Below are 21,401 nucleotides of genomic sequence, written 5' to 3'. Positions count from 1 at the left end.
GAAGGACAACAAAAAGAAGGGACAGGAGTTAGTTTGTCTGTGTTACGTCAATGGGAAGAGGTACAGCAGCAGTGTAGGAACAGGAGATTATAATAGCATCAACAATTGCAATCATTAGACAAGCATTTACATTCACATAAAACAGCTAAAAAGATTATGGGTCTCTATTCATAGTACTTATAGCAAATGAGTGAGAATGGATAGTCTATACACACGATTATCATAACATATGTCCATACATATTACATAACATTTACCGGTAAGTAATCTCAATTTATAACCCCAATTGCTGCGCCCTCTGCTTAAGAGACCTTGAATATATACCTTAGACGGCACCCCGCTGGAACCGGTGAAAAGTACCGTCAGCAATGTTAGAACGACGATATCACTATGTTCAAACAGCAGCAAGGTCCTGGAAAACAAAGATAAAGTCTTACAACCAATTACAATTAAATACAGATAGAATCATGTTTAAATGTAATTAATAAAAGTAGCAGCATATTTTTTTGTTTAAAACATGTTGAAGGTGTCTGGACTCGGTACCACCAGTGTAAGCATATTTCTGTTGTGTGTTCCTGCACTCCCACTGCCTACTGTAGTCATAGGATACTTGTCTATCGCCAGAGACTAGGGAGCATACTTACTAAAATACAGGTTTATAGAAGTGGAGATGTTGGCGATAGCAGCCAATCAGATTCTATATATTATCTTCTAGAATGTGCTGGATAAACGATAAGTACAATTGGATTGGTTGCTATGGAAAACTCTTCCACTTCTATAATCTCCTAGGAGGCGTACATTAGCAGAGTGCTGTGTAATGCTGGTGCTATAGGAGGCATACATTAGCAGAGTGCTGTGTAATGCTGGTGCTATAGGAGGCATACATTAGCAGAGTGCTGTGTAATGCTGGTGCTATAGGAGGCATATATTAGCAGAGTGCTGTGTAATGCTGGTGCTATAGGAGGCGTACATTAGCAGAGTGCTGTGTAATGCTGGTGCTATAGGAGGCGTACATTAGCAGAGTGCTGTGTAATGCTGGTGCTATAGGAGGCGTACATTAGCAGAGTGCTGTGTAATGCTGGTGCTATAGGAGGCGTACATTAGCAGAGTGCTGTGTAATGCTGGTGCTATAGGAGGCATACATTAGCAGAGTGCTGTGTAATGCTGGTGCTATAGGAGGCGTACATTAGCAGAGTGCTGTGTAATGCTGGTGCTATAGGAGGCGTACATTAGCAGAGTGCTGTGTAATGCTGGTGCTATAGGAGGCATACATTAGCAGAGTGCTGTGTAATGCTGGTGCTATAGGAGGCATACATTAGCAGAGTGCTGTGTAATGCTGGTGCTATAGGAGGCATACATTAGCAGAGTGTTGTGTAATGCTGGTGCTATAGGAGGCATACATTAGCAGAGTGCTGTGTAATGCTGGTGCTATAGGAGGCGTACATTAGCAGAGTGCTGTGTAATGCTGGTGCTATAGGAGGCGTACATTAGCAGAGTGCTGTGTAATGCTGGTGCTATAGGAGGCATACATTAGCAGAGTGCTGTGTAATGCTGGTGCTATAGGAGGCATACATTAGCAGAGTGTTGTGTAATGCTGGTGCTATAGGAGGCATACATTAGCAGAGTGCTGTGTAATGCTGGTGCTATAGGAGGCGTACATTAGCAGAGTGCTGTGTAATGCTGGTGCTATAGGAGGCATACATTAGCAGAGTGCTGTGTAATGCTGGTGCTATAGGAGGCGTACATTAGCAGAGTGCTGTGTAATGCTGGTGCTATAGGAGGCATATATTAGCAGAGTGCTGTGTAATGCTGGTGCTATAGGAGGCGTACATTAGCAGAGCGCTGTGTAATGCTGGTGCTATAGGAGGCATATATTAGCAGAGCGCTGTGTAATGCTGGTGCTATAGGAGGCGTACATTAGCAGAGTGCTGTGTAATGCTGGTGCTATAGGAGGCATACATTAGCAGAGTGCTGTGTAATGCTGGTGCTATAGGAGGCATACATTAGCAGAGTGCTGTGTAATGCTGGTGCTATAGGAGGCGTACATTAGCAGAGTGCTGTGTAATGCTGGTGCTATAGGAGGCGTACATTAGCAGAGTGCTGTGTAATGCTGGTGCTATAGGAGGCGTACATTAGCAGAGTGCTGTGTAATGCTGGTGCTATAGGAGGCGTACATTAGCAGAGTGCTGTGTAATGCTGGTGCTATAGGAGGCGTACATTAGCAGAGTGCTGTGTAATGCTGGTGCTATAGGAGGCATATATTAGCAGAGTGCTGTGTAATGCTGGTGCTATAGGAGGCATATATTAGCAGAGTGCTGTGTAATGCTGGTGCTATAGGAGGCATATATTAGCAGAGTGCTGTGTAATGTTGGTGCTATAGAAATTACTGTTAATAAATATATTAGGAACTGTGTGGGTCCTGAACACTGTTCTTGTGGGTGAGAGGAAAGCAGTAACTTAAATATAAATCGGACATAATCTACTGTGCAGCTATACATGAATATAGTTCAAAATGAACTCTGCAATCTCCCCATTTGCTAATTTTTTTTTTTATGTATATTATATTCGGAGGGCGAATCTCTCTCCCCTCTATGGGGATAATTCAATATGACCTAGTGTGCTGCTGGGCATTGCCGCAATTCCCGACCGTGCACACATCAGACACTTATGTGCAAGGGAAAAGTTGGGACGCCGGCATGATGCACTATGTTGTTCTGGAACAGTACATCGCATCAATGTCGGGAATTGAATTCCCCCTATGTGTGTTCGCATGTATATGTATTAGGAGTAAAAACAACAAATGACTTGCATTACCTAAACACAGCATGAGCTGTATAACAAATTGGTCTGAATTAACGGACATTACTATCTGTGAATGGCTGCTGTATATTGCTTTGCCCTAAATGTAATGTAATCAGTATAGAAGCAATGACACAACGTGTGCAGTGCTGTAGATACAGTGACTATCAGGCAGCTGTAATGATAAGCTTACTGAGCAAGGTTACTCTGGCCGACAAGTAAAACGGTTCTAATTAGACATCATTTGTTGCTATATCCTTCTGAGAACGGTTTCCTCTGGCAGAAAGGGACGACCATGTTAATTACAGATATGTCCTCACACCATCATTGCTGAGGTCGCATCAGACAGCCCTTCTCAGCGTGCCAGCTCCCGTGCCGAGCCTCTTTTCTGTGACGGAGTCTGAGGGGGTTATGTAATAGGCGCCGATTTCAAAGAGCCGTCTGTTTTTCTGCGAGAGTGCAGCTAAATTTAAAGAAGCAATCAATTATACGGCTGGTTCAGGCAGCACCTATTACATAACCCCCTGAACCGGTATACAAAGTGCTAAGACAATCACCCCGGCAAATGGGACCCTAAATATTTACGTCTGCAAACGCTTTCATTCCTAAACAGGTACAGGGCTTATTAGAGAGCAGCGTGGAAGTGGTTACGGCTACATCATAGTGAGGTGCATGGCTGTAAAACACCTGTATCTTGTGTGGCGTCTCCAGGGATATGGCCGCTGTATTGCCCCTAAGGAACTCAACTTTGTAAATACTCCCTGTACTACATTACACAAAATGAAGGATTTTTTTTTTTTTTTTTTTTTAAGCGCGAAAGATAAAAACCCCCCACATAAATGGATAAAAAATGCAATTACCTTAACGGTCCGCAAAGAGTGAGGCCAAAGAACCACAGGAGTGAGATAATACAGCCAACAAAAGCATGTTTCACAATACTGATCCACTAGAAAGAGACACAAATAATGTATATGTATTTTTTTCTATTAAATACATTCAACAGCAGTCATCTTCCCCATTCAATCCGGTCACTGCTGAGAGTTTTTATTTTTCTTTAAAAAGGAATCTACAGTTTTTCACGCAGTGATCGCAAAATACACGCTAAAGCGCGTACTTACGCACTATGGGCAATGAGGGACTCACTTTTTAAAAATGAGTGGGTTCTGCAGGATGCACTGTGTGCGAGCCGCAGCAGCCGGCCCAGCACCTTCCCAAACCAATCAGCTTCGGGCGGCAGCGTCTCCTCGTCCAATGAGGAGGACGCCCGACAAGTCCCCGGCTTGTCGCCCACTAGCTATCGGAGGACACAACATGCAGGGCCGGGATTGTACAGCACACACCAGCCGTCACCACAGAATGGGAGGACTGTCACTGTGCATGAGCAACCTGGAGCCGACCCAGAGAGACGAAACCTGGAGCATGTGCTCCCCGGCACTGCACCTCTGAGGACTGCTCCTCCGATATCCTCCCATCCCCTCCCCAGTACAGGCAGCACCTGCACCTCCAATCTCCCCACAGTACAGGCAGCATCTCCGATCCTCCGCCAGTACAGGCACTGGCAGCACCTACAAACCCCCCCCCCATTACAAGAGGCACCTCCTATTCCCCCCGCACAGGCACTGGCAGCACCTGCACCCTGGACAACAAGTACAAGTGGCACCTCCGATCCACCCCCAGTACATGTGGCACCTGCACCACCGCTCCAAGCAGCAGAAGCAGGTGTCAGGGGAGGCGTGTGTCCTGCAGCCCATTTCCAGTCACCGGCATCTGCACTCTCCCGGCGGCCACAGACCGAGGGCTCTGCACAGGGGCACTCTGCCCAGGACCCAGGGAAGAGATGGCAGGGTGCCCTGGGCTGGGGGCTGCTAGGGTGAAAACTGACTTAAAGTAGTGTGGGCAGGGGGAAGCTCACCTCCAGATCTTTTACGCTCTCATGGATGACGTGTGACATGGAGGATGTGAGGGGAAGGGGGATGGTGTGGTGTGTGTACACAGCAGCTGCCGCCCCAGAATCTTCCCTATCCAATCAGCTTTAGGCGGCAGCCTCTCCTTGTCCAATGAGGGGGTGGGACGTATAATGTGTTGGGGTTGTACTGACCAGGGGAAAGCCGGAGTAGTGGCGACGGGTCTCCCTGTCTTAATTGGTACCGACAGTGTGTGGTGGGACACTTTTGTGCAATGTCAGTGAAAGTCCATAACCCCTCCTTGACCCCCAGTACTGCACCAGCTATCTACCTTTGCCACCTCCCAACCCCAGCACTGCTGTAACTACTGTCTGCTCTTACCCCCAGCACTGCCTGTCCTTACTCCCCTCTAGATCTACCCCAACTTCTCCCTGCCTTTACCCCCAGCACTACCCCAACTGCTGCTTGCACTTATCCCCCTCTACCCCACCTGCTACCTGTCCCCAGCACTGTCCCAACTGCTGCCTGTCCTCACCCCCATAATGTGTGTTGGGACACAGAAACAGTGGAGTAGGACCCCAATTTTTTAAAGTGATGGGTCCCTGGGACCCACAATTTTTTTATATTACATGCGGTGCTGCTGCATATGTTACGGGGGATGTGGGCAGTGTGGAAAGCAGTGAGGCTGGACATTGACATACTTAACTAAACTATACTGAAATACAATTACTATTTAAAAGGACAGAACTACCATCTGTAGAATGTAAGCTCTCACGAGCAGGGCCCTCTTTCCTCACATGCTTCTCCTTCCCTTACTCATATGATCATCTACTCCAAACTCCCCACAAGGGCACATAACACTTGGTTGCTGACGCCCTGCTGCTTTTGAGTGTTATGATCGCTATTGCAGCAATGTTTATAAACTATATCCTCGTCCTGCATTGTTTTGTACTGTAAGTCACTATTTTCTTGTTTGCTCATTTGTTTATGTACTTTGTGAGGCGCAGCGGAACCCATGAGGCGCCATATAAATAATAGGGATGTGCAGGCTCGAATAGGTTCGAATTTGCACGCCGAGTTCGGATTTTTCCCTCCAAAAAACGGGACTCAGAAAGAGGCAAAACGTTATCTTATGTGGACAAACATCATTATTCCTGGACAAAAATCTAGGAATGATGATGTTTGTCCACGCAAGATGACATTTTGCCTCTTTCTGAGTCCCGTTTTTTGGAGGGAAAAATCCGAACTCGGCGTGCAAATTTGAACCTATTCGAGCCTGCACATCCCTAATAAATAAAGGATAATATTAATTAAAAATGACATACTTACAAACAAAGCATCACAAAGTTAACAGCACGAGATTACTGTTGTTTCTCTCATTATTAATTATTATTATTAATCCTTCCCTGCTTCAGCTGCCTAAACAAACTATCAGTATCGCTTTGTGTGTACCCAGTATTAATTTCCTATTTTACTTGCTCAACAAGTTGCTCCCAGGGGCTGATTCAAATGTGGGCGAGAATTTCAGCCTCGGTAATTTCAACAGGAATTAACGCTGTTTATTTCTCACCACCCCAAAGCAGGTGGAAAGGCAGGGAAAATCCCTATTTTAAGTAAAAAATGTCAGAACTTGCTTCAGAACCCCTTGGACACCTCCTCTAATGACTAATTAGGCAATTGGAAATTTCCATTTAGCTTAAGTCCAATAATTACAGAAAAAAAGGGATATTCCCTCCAGCACACTGCTGCAATATCAACGAAATCCTACATAATAGAAATTCAGAGGTATTCGTTACATACATTTGCAAATACATGAATAAGCGCCAGGCCAGCATCAATGCTCCTCTATACTGGCCAGTATTGAGGAGCCTTGATGCTGGCCTGGCGCTTATTCATATATTTGCAAATGTATGTAACGAATACCTCTGAATTTCTATTATCATGTAGGATTCAAGTATTTTTGTTGATATTGCAGCAGTGTGCTGGAGGGAATAACCCTTTTTTTCTGTGGTTCAGTGTAAACCCTTTACAAGCACCTGTGCAATGTCATTAAGCTGATGTGAGCGACCACCATACTTTTTGTTTGCAAGTCCAATAAATACATGTCATTATTGAGGTGGACAAAAAAATTGCCTTAAATTACCCCAAAATCAACTTTTTTTGGTTTCTTCATACACCTCAAATTTAATTGAAGTATTTAAATGAAAAATGGTCACGAAGGCCACTGCAATTTTTGCCACAAAACCTTGCGGCTAATTGGATATGCCCCAATGGGGTAAAGAAAATGTTTTACAGTGATTTTCTAAGTCCATCATGTCTAATAAATAGTAGCTTAGCTAAAGGGAGTATTGCCTAACATGTCTGAGACTTACCACTAACTGGTCAACTTACTTGGCGTTTTGTAACCGACTTCCCGGAAGAAAATGGCTTTTGAAACAAAACCATAAAAAATGCAGAGCTGCGGAAAGAGAAGAGAATTAGGGTTAGCGCAAGACTCTCATTTCTATATAGTTCATTCTAGCACCCTGCACCTGTCACAACCCGTGCAGTTCCTGTTTCCTGCCTGAGGTGGCGCTCTCTGCTCTGATGCTTCTCACATACACAGCTGATGTAACAAATTGCTGAAATACAGTCCAGAGTGTGCCAGAAGCACCAGAGCAGAGAGCGACACCCCTGGCAGGAAAGAGGAAATGCACGTGTTGTGACAGGTGCAGGCTGCTAGAATGGACACTATCTATACTTATTATTCATCTAGCACACAGACACACCATTGTGCTCTGCGACTGTTATAGAGCTACAAAACCCCACATACCGTCAGCCAGAGGTTTAGACTTGTACTTCCAGCTAGAGTGGCGCTGCCATGATCTAGAACAAGTTTAACGCATGTAATCCCAAAAATAAACAATCACGGCCAAACTCTTTGTGCCGCTCCAAGAGATCATAGTGTAGATAATACAGGTAATACAGGTTATAGAACGTCTTATGTCAGCCCTTGGACAAGTGTGCAGAATGCAATACACTACAGGAACATCATGGCCATAAAAGCTTTTACCATTCACCTATGACACTTAATATAGCTATATGTTCCTATAAATACATTTCATTAAGTATTCATTAATTAAGTGGTTAATTGCAAGTCTTGTTTTTATCGGACAAGGAAATAATCTCCTTCATTGCAGATTTCAGCAGACCTTGTTTTCAGACATAAGGAAGTGAGAAATTGCCACCTACAATTGGCTCCTGATTTATTAAGAGTATGTTCAAATTCTTACTCTCAGTTACATAGCTGAAATAAAGCCAAAGCCATAGGAAGCACTCACATATAGTTTTTTTCAGTCCCATTACATCTCTGCCATTCATTACTGTTCATTATTTACAAAGTGCCAACACGTTACACAGCACATTATGGGAATCATGTTCCAAATGATACCCCTTTCACACCAGAGCTAAAATCTGGGTTATTGCTGGGTCTATCCAGGTCACAGCTCAGTGCAATAGGGTTCCTGAAAAATAACTAGGGTCAAGTGACCAGCAATCCAACCCAGGTAGCTACCAGGGTCGGATACAGGATGGACCTGGATAATGGTGTAGCGTAAATGGCACAACCCGTGTTAACCGACCAGGGTCATGCCTAAAATGAGCTGATTGGTGGTTGTGGAGCAGTCACCTCCCACTTTTTCTGACCTCACAAGTTTAGTAGGGCAGACCCGGGTTCAGTGTGAAAAGAGCTGACCTGAGAATAACCCAGATCGATGGTGCTGTGTAAATAGTGTCTCACCTGGGTTGGAACCATGTCGGACCAGGGTTTTTGGTGGAAAAGAGGTATTAGTTATATACCATGGTAAGCCATAAGCTTGCAAACTTCAGTTAAAGAGGAAGACTTGAGATACGTTAATGGGGGTAGTCCATGATGGATTCAGAAAAGTACACAAGCCACTTAAAGGAATAGATGTATTCTGTGGTTAAATCCTACAGAACAGTTTTTGTAGGCTGGGGGAGTATGACCGGATATAGGGCCTGACGCCAAGATCTACGTAAACGCAATATTTACGTAAATCTCCAATGTTTTTAGATCTGCACATGCGCAGTGTAGATCTCATCTTGCCATTGACATGCTGCTGGCATTTCGGGGCGGCGAGGGAGAGCGTTCCAGAAAATGGGGGCATACTGACCCCATTTTCTGGGCGTGCCGAAGCCAGTGGTTACCCAGACTGGCGATGTTCACACAGCTGATCTGATGCTGCATCGTCGGATGCAGACTTAAGAATCCCGCTGCAGCATATTTTAGCATTCCCGCTGCGTACAAAGATGCAGCAGCTTTGCTTGTCCATAAATCTCTGAATAATACTCTGCAGACTCAGGAGCAGTGCGAGGATGTGCACAGAGAGAGAGGTTAGGAAAGGGCAGAGTTACATAGGTGCTGGGAGGAGAGCAACTCGCAACTGATAGCGCTAAGTGATGAGGTCAGAAATGTACACATCACAATTATTGAGTGAGTTTTAAGCAGGTGACAGCACATACATAGCAGCTGCTTTCAAAGTACCAGCATGAGGGGGAGGCTTGATGGGACCTTTAGTTCTCCTGTAAAGGACATTATTTATTCTATTTTCACACAATCAATCCAGCACCCACTGACCAGGGGTGCCGGGGATAGCCCTGGGCTATCAGTTCAGGCCTGTGATGCCCTGGAGATGGGGGACCTATTTATTGGGGGAGTCCCCACCTCCCCAGGGATCCCCGGCCTGGGCAGACTAGCGTGGGGTTATAATGTTTAGGCCGGGGGACCCCGTGAAGCGGGTGCCACGGCTGTGGCATTACAGCTCCCCTACTCATTTTGTCCCCCGTATTTCCACAACCAGGACTGGCTCACTGAGCCTGGTGATGGTTGCTGAAAATACGGGGGGCTCCTACGTCTTTCCCCCCCCATATTTTCACAATCGGGACCGGCTCAGAAAAGCCCCCACGTAATTTTTCTTTACACTTTTCTAGCTTTTTTCATACAGTAACATGTACGGCTCTCACTGATCTGTGTAACTCGCACCTGCCCAGGCTATACACGCTAGCCTGTAGCAGGTGTATTATTTTGCGAGTTTTAGCTAAGTAATAGTGTGCGAGTTAAAACTCGCACTCTATTTAATTGGCCGAGTTGTAGGTTGCCATGGGAAAACATCTGGATGCAAGTTTCGGCAGTGCAAGTTGCAGGGGTGTGGGAAACATGCGAGGTTGCATGTTCTCGCACCCTATTACATAGGGCGAGTTCTAAAAATATGAGCGTATAGTGCTATACTCACACAGTTCCTGAACTCGGACCCCATTACATTTAGCCCAATAAATTAAGTTGTGTCCAGGCAAAAACAAAATGGATATCAGTTTATAAATTCACAATAGCAAAACAGTCCTTACATGAAACTAATGACACTTACCCTAATTTTAATATAAAGATAAACTGTACAATATGAACTACTTTCAGAAGATCGTACGACTCAAAGATTCCAAGAGCCTTCAAGAACTTTGTGAAGCAAAGAAGTACAAGGTATCTGGTCAGCCTGCAAGGGAAACACAAAATACTTTGGAATACAATATTCACAGTTCTCTGTGTAGCATACCAGATAGCACAAAATGATTAGAGACCAATACGGATTTAAAAACCAGCATTTATTTAATTCCCTTTAGCAATATTTATATTTGAATCTCTCAATGTTTTCACCGGTATCTCAAATGTTGTGTATTAGAGTTGTGTATTAGAGTTGTGTATTAGAGTTGACTAATAACTAAGCGAAAAGGCAAGATAAATATTTACTACAGAGGGGGTGGGGCAGTTTTAATTGTAATAATAAAAAACGATAAAACAGCAGCATCCGCAATACTCATAGTAGGGAGGAAGTTCTGTAACTAAGCAGGCAGAGTTTGATTGACAGCTTTGCTGAAATGCACTGTGTTAATTGGTGGATTCATAAACAGGGGTGGGACCAGTGAGGTCATATAAAATGACAGAATTCTCAGCATTTTGACCTGTATGCTTCTCAGCTGCCTGTAGTTGAGGAGATGGGTAATACTTCACTTTGTAACCAAGTTGGGAGTGGAGTGCCAGACGGAGCAATGTATTTCATTTTCATAGCTTATGCCAGAGCATATCACTTTGGGAGTTTAGTGGTCCCTTAATAATATAGATGAAAGGCGAAATATTGTTAGGCAGTACTGTGAGGTAGCCGGGTGGGAGTGGGGACAGCAGGAGGGGGTATTGGGGGGGGTGGATGGACCGAACTTTATCACAGGAGGTAAGAAGCAGCCCATCCGTGCATCCTCCCCTCTGGCATCTCACTTACTGTTTGGAGGGCTCCGAGTATTAAGAGGGGGAGGCTGCGTGGCTGCATTGCTAGTCTCCAGTGCCGGGTGGGCCACGGTCAAGGAGGGGACGACGGGATCCTCCTTTCGGCTGGGGGGGCTCCGAGCAGTGAGCTGCACTGTGACACAGCGTGACTTTTGGCTGCATCACAGTGCCAGGCGGCAGGGGAATTTTGCCAGGCAGACCAGCCAAAAAATATGGCGTGGGGAGAACACTGCTTAGGGTTATTTTATCATTTCAGCATGAATAATATTAGTGCAGCAATAAGACACACTATTGAATAAAATCCAACTATATACTCATGTTTGAAGCAATTTTCCGTTTCAATAAGTTTTCAATAGAACTCTAGTGATTATAACACATGGACAAAACGCTTCTCAAATGCCTATCGTATATTTTTTTTTTTTTAATGTAAGCCCAGCTAGAGTTGCCAGGCTCCTGGTCAAGGCAATATATTTGAAAAAAAAAAAATAGATAACAGGAAAAATATACCCAGAGTGAGACAAGAGAAACTGCCTGGATAAAAATAACCAAAAACGTGTCACTGCACATTCAAAGGAAATAGCACATACCAAGGAGGAAATCATAGTGCTTCACAATAGCACCAACATGTAAAATGAATAAATCATATACATATCATGAAACTGGTGGATAACTGATCGAGGTCTAAGCTTTAGAATGTTCAGATTCACCACTACAGTCTTTACTCACTTAGGGGGCGATGTTACTAATCCTTGGATAGTGATAAAGTGGAGAGAGATAAAGTACTAACCAATCAGCGCCTAACTGTCAAACACAACCAGTAAAGTGACAGTTGGTTGGTACTTTCTCTCTCTTCAAGGCTTAGTACATCTCCCCCTCATATAGAGGTGTCCTCGCTCATCAGCGCAATATGCCTTGCAACAGTGAGCTGTCAGTTCCCGTGCAACTATGCTAGCGTTGGGCATCTTTTTTTCTGCTTAATATGTATCTAAGTCGCAATGCAATGTTACTAGGATGCACCAGCATACTGTGCTAATTAATTTGATATGTGATACTTGTATATCTGTGTGCTACTGAGACTGTAAACTGAATTTGGCATGGAAAAAAGCTGCGGCCACTGAATCGTAGCACTTCGCAAGTTGATTGAGAGACTCAGTTGCACACAGATATACAAGTGTCACATATCAAATTAATCAGCACAGTCTCCTAGTGCATCCTAGTTGCAACGCATTGCGTCTTATGCTGGGTACACACTGGCCGATATATTGGCCGATCAATTGAACATACCAATATATCTGGTGCCCGTCGGCCAGTGTGTACAGACGATGGGCCAAATGTAATAGGGTGAGAATTTAGAAAAGTCAGAGTTTCTGACACTTTTTAAACTTTGCCAATGTAATATAGTCCAAAAACAAAGTAACAGAGCGAACTTGCATGTTTTTTTAGACTTAAAAAACTGTCACGATTTAAAATCTCATTCAGATGTTTTCCTATTTTGAAGATAAAACTCAACCAATGTGAGAGTTTACTGCTAAACTCTCACATTTTCTAAACTCTCACCCTATTACATTTGGCCCGATATGTCTGAACGACGTTCACAGACATACCGCATTGGCTGTGCTGCACAGCCAATGAACAGATACAGTATATCTGCATACATATCTGTCCATCAGCAAGTGTGTACGGGTGGTCTGCAGACAGCCAGAACACATGCTGCGGCAGCCGCAGGGAAGGGGCGGACCCGTCCCAACCAGCCAGCGGGACCAGCGGCTGCCAGATAGATGATGGCCTTTCAGTGTATATGAACGACCATCATCTACAGATATATCTGCAGATCACTCTATCTGCAGATATATGTCAGGTGTGTACCCACCTGTAGATGCATTCTGGTAAAAAAAAGACAAAAGACAAGCAGAGACTCACGGGACCTGGTGCACCAAGAGGGGCTGTTTGGTGCGACTGCAGCAGAGAGGAGTGAGGACACATCTGTAAGTGATGGAATGGTACCCGAAAAGAATGTAAAAACCACTCCATAGTGCAGAGGTGACCAAACTCTGCCATTGCAGGCCAGATTTTAAAGTACATCCAAGTTTGAGTCCATGGTTAAATCAAATTGACTGAGGTACTAATTAAGTCACCTGTGCTCAAGCATGGATAACCTTAAAACTTGGACTGTAATGGCGGAGATTGGGAATCTCTGCCATAGTGTATTTGCTAGGGTTTCCTACTTATATACCAAAAACAATAACATCTGGACATGCCCTAAACGGTAGTCAATATACACTTTAGTGATCGCACTGACACCTGTACAGGCATCTACTGCATGGCGCCTTACAAGTTACAGACACTCCTCTTTGCACAGAATACTCACCAAAAAATACTAATATATTAATATTTTAACTCCACTGCCTTGCTGCCAATCAAAACTATCTCTTTCTGCACCATCTACTGGCATGTTGTCTCCCGGCCAGCTCCTTATCTTTGCAACACCAAGCACTCCTGACCTACGCTAAACTAGCCCACCACCTGTCTTCAACTCCCCCTCCATGACCAGTAGGGCTGCTGCTAGTAATAGTGATTAGTGTTCATTCTAAACTACCAGTGGAGCAGGGCGCCTATATGGGACAATGGCACTTTTGTGGATGCCCATAAAAGGGGAGTGGTCTTGAGACACTCCCCTTTATCATCACTGTAGGGGGCATGCCCAGATTTTCCCACAGTGTGAACAGATCCCGTATGCATGCGCACAGCATCTGTTCACTCGATGGTGATTGTTTTACCACAACTTTTCCTCCCAACGGGACACTACGGCCAATGGGAGGGGATGTCACCCAGTAGGCTGTTTCAGCGTAGCATATCCATAAGGGCAGGGCGCATTTTAGAGTTTTAAAACCGGGCAGGGCGCGGCACCCCGCTGAAACAGCCTAGTATGAACACTAGTGATTACTGAATTTATTATTCCTATTTACACAATCCTTATTCTTATTTCTATAGCACCTTCATCTACCAGTCATGTCTCTGCTAATTACTCCCATTTTTTGCAGGCATACAGCTATGGCCAAAAGTTAAGAATGTCACAAGTATTGGTTGTCACAAAGTTTGCCGCTTCAGTGTTTTTAGACCTTTTTGTCAGAGGTTACTGTGGTATACTGAAATAAAATTACAAGCATTTCATAAGTGTCAAAGGCTTTTATTGACAATTACATTAAGTTTATGCAAAGAGTGAATATTTGCAGTGTGGACCCTTCTTTTTCAAGACCTCTGCAATTCGCCCTGGCATACTGTCAATCAACTTCTGGGCCACATACTCACTGATGGCCGCCCATTCTTGCCTAATCAATGCTTGGAGTTTGTCAGAATTTGTGGGTTTTTGTTTGTCCACTCGCTTCTTGAGGATTGACCACAAGTTCTCAATGGGATTAAGGTCTGGGGAGTTTCCTGGCCATGGACGCAAAATGTCGATGTTTCGTTCCCCCGAGCCACTTAGTTATCACTTTTGCCTTATGGCAAGGTGCTCCATCATGCTGGAAAGTGCATTGTTTCTCACCAAACTGTTCTTGGATGGTTGGGAGAAGTTGCTCTTGGAGGATGTTTTGGTACCATTCTTTATTATTGGTCTGTGTTTTTAGGCAAAATTGTGTGTGAGCCCACTCCCTTGGCCGAGAAGCAACCCCACACATGAATGGTCTCAGGATGCTTTACTGTTGGCATGACACAGGACTGATGGTAGCGCTCACCTTTCCTTCTCCGAACAAGCGTTTTTCCAGATGCCCCAAACAATCTGAAAGGGGATTCATCAGAGAAAATAACTTTACCCCAGTCCTTAGCATTCCAATCCCTGTACCTTTTGCAGAATATCAGTCTGTCGCTGATGTTTTTCCTGGAAAGAAGTGGCTTCTTTGATGCCCTTCTTAACACCAGGCTATCCTCCAAAAGTCTTCGCCTCACTGTACATGAAGATGCACTCACACCTGCCTGCTGAAATTCCTGAGCAAGCTCTGCACTGGTGGCGTCCCGATCCCACAGCTGAATCAACTTTAGGAGATGGTCCTGGTGCTTGCTGGACGTTCTTGGGTGCCCTGAAGCCTTCTTCACAACTATTGAACCTCTCTCTTTGAAGTTCTTGATGATCCCATAAATGCTTGTATTTAGGTGCAGTCTTACTAGCAGCAATATCATTGCCTGTGAAGCCCTTTTTGTGCAAAGTAATTATGACTGCACGTGTTTCCTTGCAGGTAACCATGGTTAACAGAGGAAGAACAATGATTGCAGCAGACTTTGTGAAAACCAATTCTTGTGTCATTCGCTAAACTTTTGGCCATGGCTGTACACTTCTTTTGATGCCGTAGAGGGACATACACTTCTTATGTAAATGTGACATGCATTAACTACATGTGCACGTATTTGAACTGTCCCAGCAGGTGGAGGATATAGAGATGTGTCCACATACACCCTTGCGACTTAGTCGTGCCAAACATCCCGCCAGCAACTTTATTAGAGTCTTATTCACATCACTAATGTGTCAAAAGTACAATGCAGGGGTACGCTGACTACTGGCACTATTTCACGCTGCTTCTGTGTGCGACAGTCGCTAATCTGAATAAATAGACAGAGGTCCAATACCAGCGACACAGGCCGTGCCTTGCGCCACCTATCATTATGCTTCATCTGTAACTTTATACCAATTCCTTTGCAGCAAAAGTACTAATCTAGCATACCAGGTGCAATGAGCGACTCTGCGTGCAGCTACAATGAATTGCTATCCCTGGCAGAGTGTCTGAGCCGCGCCAATCACCTCGTGCCATATGGTACAAGGACCCTAGGTGAATGAGGACACATCTGTAGCAGGTCTTAGTTACATGGAAAGCTGTTATCAGAAGCATCAAGTGGTGCACTTACATAAGCACGTAGATGAACTACAAGTCCCAGCATGCATGGGATAGCCATATTGGCACACATATAGTCTCTCATACCTGGACTCTGGGGCATCCACAGGACCTAGCCTGCCGGTACTCATCACATTGCTGCTGTACTTCTCCTCCATAGCGGCTGCTGCAACCCAGACTCTTCCCCCCTAGAGCCTCATCTAGGAGCGCCTGGGTCCACTAAGAGGAATCAGCACCTCTGCTCTTCTCCAGGCCCCTCTCCGGCTGCTTGAAGTGCCTGCAGCCACGCACGGGAGACATATTCCGTGTACACAGCCTCCGGCACTGCCAGCTAGCCGGCCAGCGCTGATGATGGAGCAGGGAGCGTCAGCCAGTGCGTGATGTCAGCAGCAGCAGTCTACGGGAGGCCGGCGGGAACAATCTTCCTCTTCCTAACACCGGCTGCTTCCTCCTCCTGCCAGTACAATGCTACAGGGAGCCTACAGGGACAGAATTCCTCACAGACGAGCACGATTCGCGTCTTCTCATACACAGTCACAGTGCCACTGTGGTGACTGGCTGCTGATACAATCAAACGGCACCTATGACCTGCATCATGCCCAGTATCATAGTAATACAGTAATAGTAATTTTACCCTTGTATTAATGTCGTTTTTATCACCATGAGATCAATGAAAGCAAACTATGTTTTAACTACAAATCCCATAATTCCTAGTATACTGACTCCACCTGAGATAATGTAAACTGTTGGTCACACGATCGAGAGTAGCAGTTCAATTCAGGTCATGTGATGATATCACATGATCGGAGTAAATTATATGCCCATCATTATACAGACAAGTTAGACTGTGAATCACGTGATGGCATGTGACTATACGTCACGCATGGAGCCGCTTTCCGATCACGTGATAGAGACACGTGATCAGGCTACGGATTGCTGCAGATTGAGACATCGAGGGGTACTAAGGCAGTGGTCGAAGTGGGGCGGTGTACGGCGGTATGACATACCGCCACTTCCCGACCCCACTTCATTTTAGCCGCAGAAAAGAATCCACCAGTGCTGGGATGCAGTATGGCATCCCAGCGCTAGAACAGCGGCGGAAATGTGTAGAGATGTGTCCCGCAGGGGACACATTTCGATCGGCGGCAGCGGACACGCTGGCATGTAGGCGGGGACAAAGCATCCGGTCCCGGCTACAGTCAGCACACACTGGCCGCCAGCCAATCGCAAGGCTCGCGGCCGCAAGCCAATCACAGGGCTCGCGGCAGCCAGCCAATCACAGGGCTCGCGGCCGCCAGCCAATGAGAAGCTGCCAAGTGGCAGCTTCTCATTGGCTCGCACAACTGCACCAGCAACGTGGGACCCGGTGCTCTTGAGTCCTTGCAGCTCCGTTCCAGCAGCGCACTGAGTGCAGGACAGAGGTAAGTAGTGAGAGGGAATAGAGAGAGGGGAGGATGTGAGAGGGAATAGAGAGAGGGGCAGACAGAGGGAGGCAGGCAGTTAGCATTGTAGGGGGTGACAGAGAGGGAATTAGTGAGAAGGGCAGGGTGTGAGAGAGGGGGGGAGGTGAGACGTACAATGGGGTGATATGGAAGCAGGGGCCCAAGGGGAGGGGGGGGGGAAGAGATTCATTCGCCATACCCCCACCTCTAAATTCCCACTTCTGAGCTGCTAATTGTCCTCTCCACTATCCCCGCTTAGGGGATACTTATCTGAAAAGCCGTGATTGGCTTTTGATTAGAAGATACTCTCTGTAGCCGGGTTTTTGTTTACATCACGTGACCTAATGCCGGGAAACCGGAAGTCACGAATAAAATGGTCCGGAATAATGGTATACTACTTTTTCTTATTTAAACATTTTTAAAATAGGTCTGCCTCCTAAACATATTAAATATTTTATGTATAGCAATGTTTATATGTTTTTATTTTCTGAAATAAGTTAATTGCTTGTATTTGGCACTGTAAAATTGAATACAGGTGCTAATCAATCACCCTTGTTTGGAGGGGTATAAAAGCACCATTTTGGATATACAATGGATACCTTTGATAAAGCTGCGCTTGAATGCAGCGAAATGCGTCAGTATTTTACCAGGATCATCACCCCGTGTTTATTTACCTCAATTGGTCCTACCTACTTGGATTTATACCATTGCCCTAATCCAACATCTGGGAACGAACAATTTAAAGAACTGCCAGTCATTGGTTACAGCCAAGCATTTGCTATCTGTGGACACCGCATACTGTGAGGACCCAATTACCTATACGGATCCATATAATTGGAAGGGACATTCCTCTAGCGGATACCAGGAATTATCTCCAAGACAGGCACCTATACCAGAGCGAGACTGCTATTGTTCCCCTATAGTGGCTATATGGAAAATTTGACCCATAAGGACTTGAGGTTGTGGGTGAGATCCTACATGCATATTTACCCATTGATGTTTTTTAATATGTCATAGTTCATGTTTTAGTGGAAGAATATTCTCACATTTTGATCAATTTATTTTATTTTTTATCTTACACAATAAATGTGGATGGAATCCAATGATCAATTTTAATTAATAACATATGTTTATTATTGTTAGCGCTACCTTCATCTTTTGTGATACTACTTTTGTGTTAGGGAGTGACTGCCCCGAATATTGGTAGCTGCTAGAGAGGCAACCCTTTCCAGCGCTTATTTATACCTTTCAGGTTTTCCTTTTTTTGTTTTCATCAACATGTAGGATATTTCTAACTGCTTCGGGATTTGTTTTGTCGAAGCTGAATAATTGGCTGAGACAAGATCAGCTTAAAATTAGATCGTAACGACGCCAAGACGCCATCTTGTAAATCAGATCGGAAAATGCCATTTTGCGAATGGCCGCCCAGCGCCATTTTAGTTAAACTCACACTTAAGTACATATGGCGATGTTACTATTAGCATCATGCGATTGCATCTTACACCATTTCTCATACACACATAAATACGCACAATTGCGCTGTTAACTAGTCGCACTTTAGCGAATGCATAAGATCTTGTATGAAAATGCTGTTTATTAGCCTCATGCGCACGCATCTGCCCTGTTAACTAGCGTCTTTCTATTAAACCCCACATACTTATACATTACATATTTACATACAAGATTCCATAAGCTTTAAAGTATAAGATTCAAGTTTGTTCATTTATTATAATTGCTGTGAAATAAAGGTTATTTAGTAGCTCAGGTTTAATACATGATAAGTATGCCGTGCTTGGTATTATACTGATCTGCACCCTGTCCACAGCTTCCCGGTATCATCGGTGGGAAGATCGCAACATGCATTCTCAACTTATGGACCGCAGAGACTTAAAGCACTGAAATGTACATTATATGACCAACTGTTAGGATATGCATGAGGCAGGAAACCAGAGACAACCAGTTGTTAGAGGGTGGACTGTGTCTATTTGAATCAACCTGTTAAATGCTGTGCAACAGATGCATCCTCCTTGGGAACCAATGGCATCAGCAACAAGCCTCTCTATTGTGTTGTCTATTTCTGGGGGGGTATAAATATGTGTGCTCTGACCCTGGGTGGCTAGTCTTCTTGCTGAATGCTGATTGACGGGGGTTTCTTGCTGATGCCTACATCTGGTCCAGAGCGCTGTGTATGTATAACTGTACTTGGGTCTGTATAATTCTTTGCGCTAAATTGTACTTAGATCATAGCGTGTAACTGACCGTACTGTTACTTGAAATATCACTTTGTGCTTTGGAACCACAGGTTCAAGGTCTGGAGTCTTTATTTACTATATGACTGCGTACGCAAAATAGCGTCATCCTTAGAGGTTTATAGGCAGGATATTAGAAGGTATAGGCAGGAGTGTATAGAGGTTCTAAGTCAATATCGTTAGTTGGGGGCTCATAGTGAAGTCACATACCTAATCACACGATATATACATGGATATCTATATCTCAGCAAAGGGTGGATAGTGGCCACATGCAGGGTATACGTACTTCCGGTTGTGGGAGCCACGCAAACAATAGAGATGTTAGGCAATGATGTGCTGCTAATGGAAGTGCCACTTGGATCGGCCCATCGTATTATGCACACTAAGTACGGTACTTATGCAATAAGGTATTGTGATGTATGGTTTAAAATTACGATGAAGAGTGTTAGACCGTTTCCCAGAATTGGTAGTTTTGCTAAAGATGTATTAGATAATGTCCGGGATCACATCAGTCTGATGCGCTCCCGAGAGAAAAAGGTAAAATATTACGAATGTTTAAAGTTGTGGCAGCATGAAGGGGATGCGTGGCTTAAAAATGCGCAAGTGCCACAACATTGCCAGAGAATACATCCGCGACGCTGAATTGCAATGCGGGCGAGCCGCAAACTGGCGCGCATGTGCGGCAAGGTAGCGTTGCGGAAGGTATTGCCAGCAGTTCACGCGCACCACCTCTACCTTATGTGGATGGAGGTGCAAGTACAGTTATCAAAAATACCCATAAAAATGTAACAAGCAATTTGTACCCTCTCTTAAGCAACCATAAAGAAAATGTTCATGATGTGGATGATGAGCCTATTGTAATGTCTGCCATTTCCCATGCTGTACAAGTGATAGATGCTGCACCACGACAGTCACGAGTGGTGCCGCCATCTCCATCGGTAACAGCAAGGGAAGTGCTAACACCCTCTGCACCCGTAGAGGAAGTTGTTAATACCATACCTAGCAGCAACAGATTAAACCCCCAGCCAGGTAACAAGGTCAAAGGTAGCAGCGCTGCTGGTCTGCATCCCATTCGACCAATAACTGTTCCGAATGGAAATGCAGATGCGAACGGTGTAGTGCCCACGAGGGAAGTGGTAATGCATTGTCCTTGGACAAGAGCAGAACTAAATTCCATCATAAATGATTTCCCCGATCCCAAAAAGGAACTAGCCAAATGTCAAAGATTTTTGAGGAATTTGGGTAATTCTCGTGAGCCAACTAATAAAGATTGGCGTGTGATGTTAAGGGCCTGTCTACCACGCAATACCGACGTGACAAAATTTATCACGGATTGTGTATTGGATGGTGACGTTCCCTTAACACACCAAGTAAACCAAGGTAACATTTCCCGCATTGTAACTCAATTGGGTATATATTTTCCAGTAGTAGTTAACTGGAACAAAATTTTTACCATAAAGCAAAAGAGAGTGAATCTGCAGAAGATTATTGCGACCGGGCTCTGCAGGCTATCACCCAGTACACTGGGTTAGAGGATATAGCACTCACCACAGGGGATTTATAGTCTTAAAGAGAACTTAAAGACCCGGGTTCAGACCTCACAACCTGGCTGGAGGGGAGTCACAATAGATACACTCATAGAATCTGCCATAGAACATGATAAGAACATCTCAAAGAAGAGAGAGACCCAGAGCGAAAAACTAATGGCTGTCAGTATCCAGGCTCTGGAAGGAATGACGGTAACATCACAGCCAACAGACACACTTGCATCTACACACACACTTACACCTGAG

The 21,401-nt window shown here is 44.8% G+C and overlaps 1 protein-coding gene across 1 annotated transcript in view; it reads right to left on the bottom strand.

Moving 5' to 3' along the window:
- Nucleotides 1-16,629, bottom strand: part of SLC30A5 (solute carrier family 30 member 5) — a 35,641-nt gene extending 19,012 nt beyond the window's left edge. The window contains exons 1-5 of the mRNA XM_088444038.1: nucleotides 16,005-16,629; nucleotides 10,127-10,249; nucleotides 7,095-7,161; nucleotides 3,660-3,745; nucleotides 325-412 (exon numbers count right to left, since the gene is read on the bottom strand). Of these exons, the coding sequence (XP_088300164.1) occupies nucleotides 325-412; nucleotides 3,660-3,745; nucleotides 7,095-7,161; nucleotides 10,127-10,249; nucleotides 16,005-16,075 (435 nt within the window). The 5' untranslated portion in view covers nucleotides 16,076-16,629. The remainder of the gene's footprint in view (nucleotides 1-324; nucleotides 413-3,659; nucleotides 3,746-7,094; nucleotides 7,162-10,126; nucleotides 10,250-16,004) is intronic.
- Between the last annotated feature and the right edge of the window lie 4,772 nt (nucleotides 16,630-21,401).

This window comes from Taudactylus pleione, unplaced genomic scaffold (genome assembly GCF_031769625.1).
Source record: "Taudactylus pleione unplaced genomic scaffold, aTauple2 ptg000345l, whole genome shotgun sequence".
In the NCBI taxonomy this organism is placed as follows: domain Eukaryota; kingdom Metazoa; phylum Chordata; class Amphibia; order Anura; family Myobatrachidae; genus Taudactylus; species Taudactylus pleione.
This window is presented reverse-complemented; position numbering and strand designations above follow the sequence as displayed.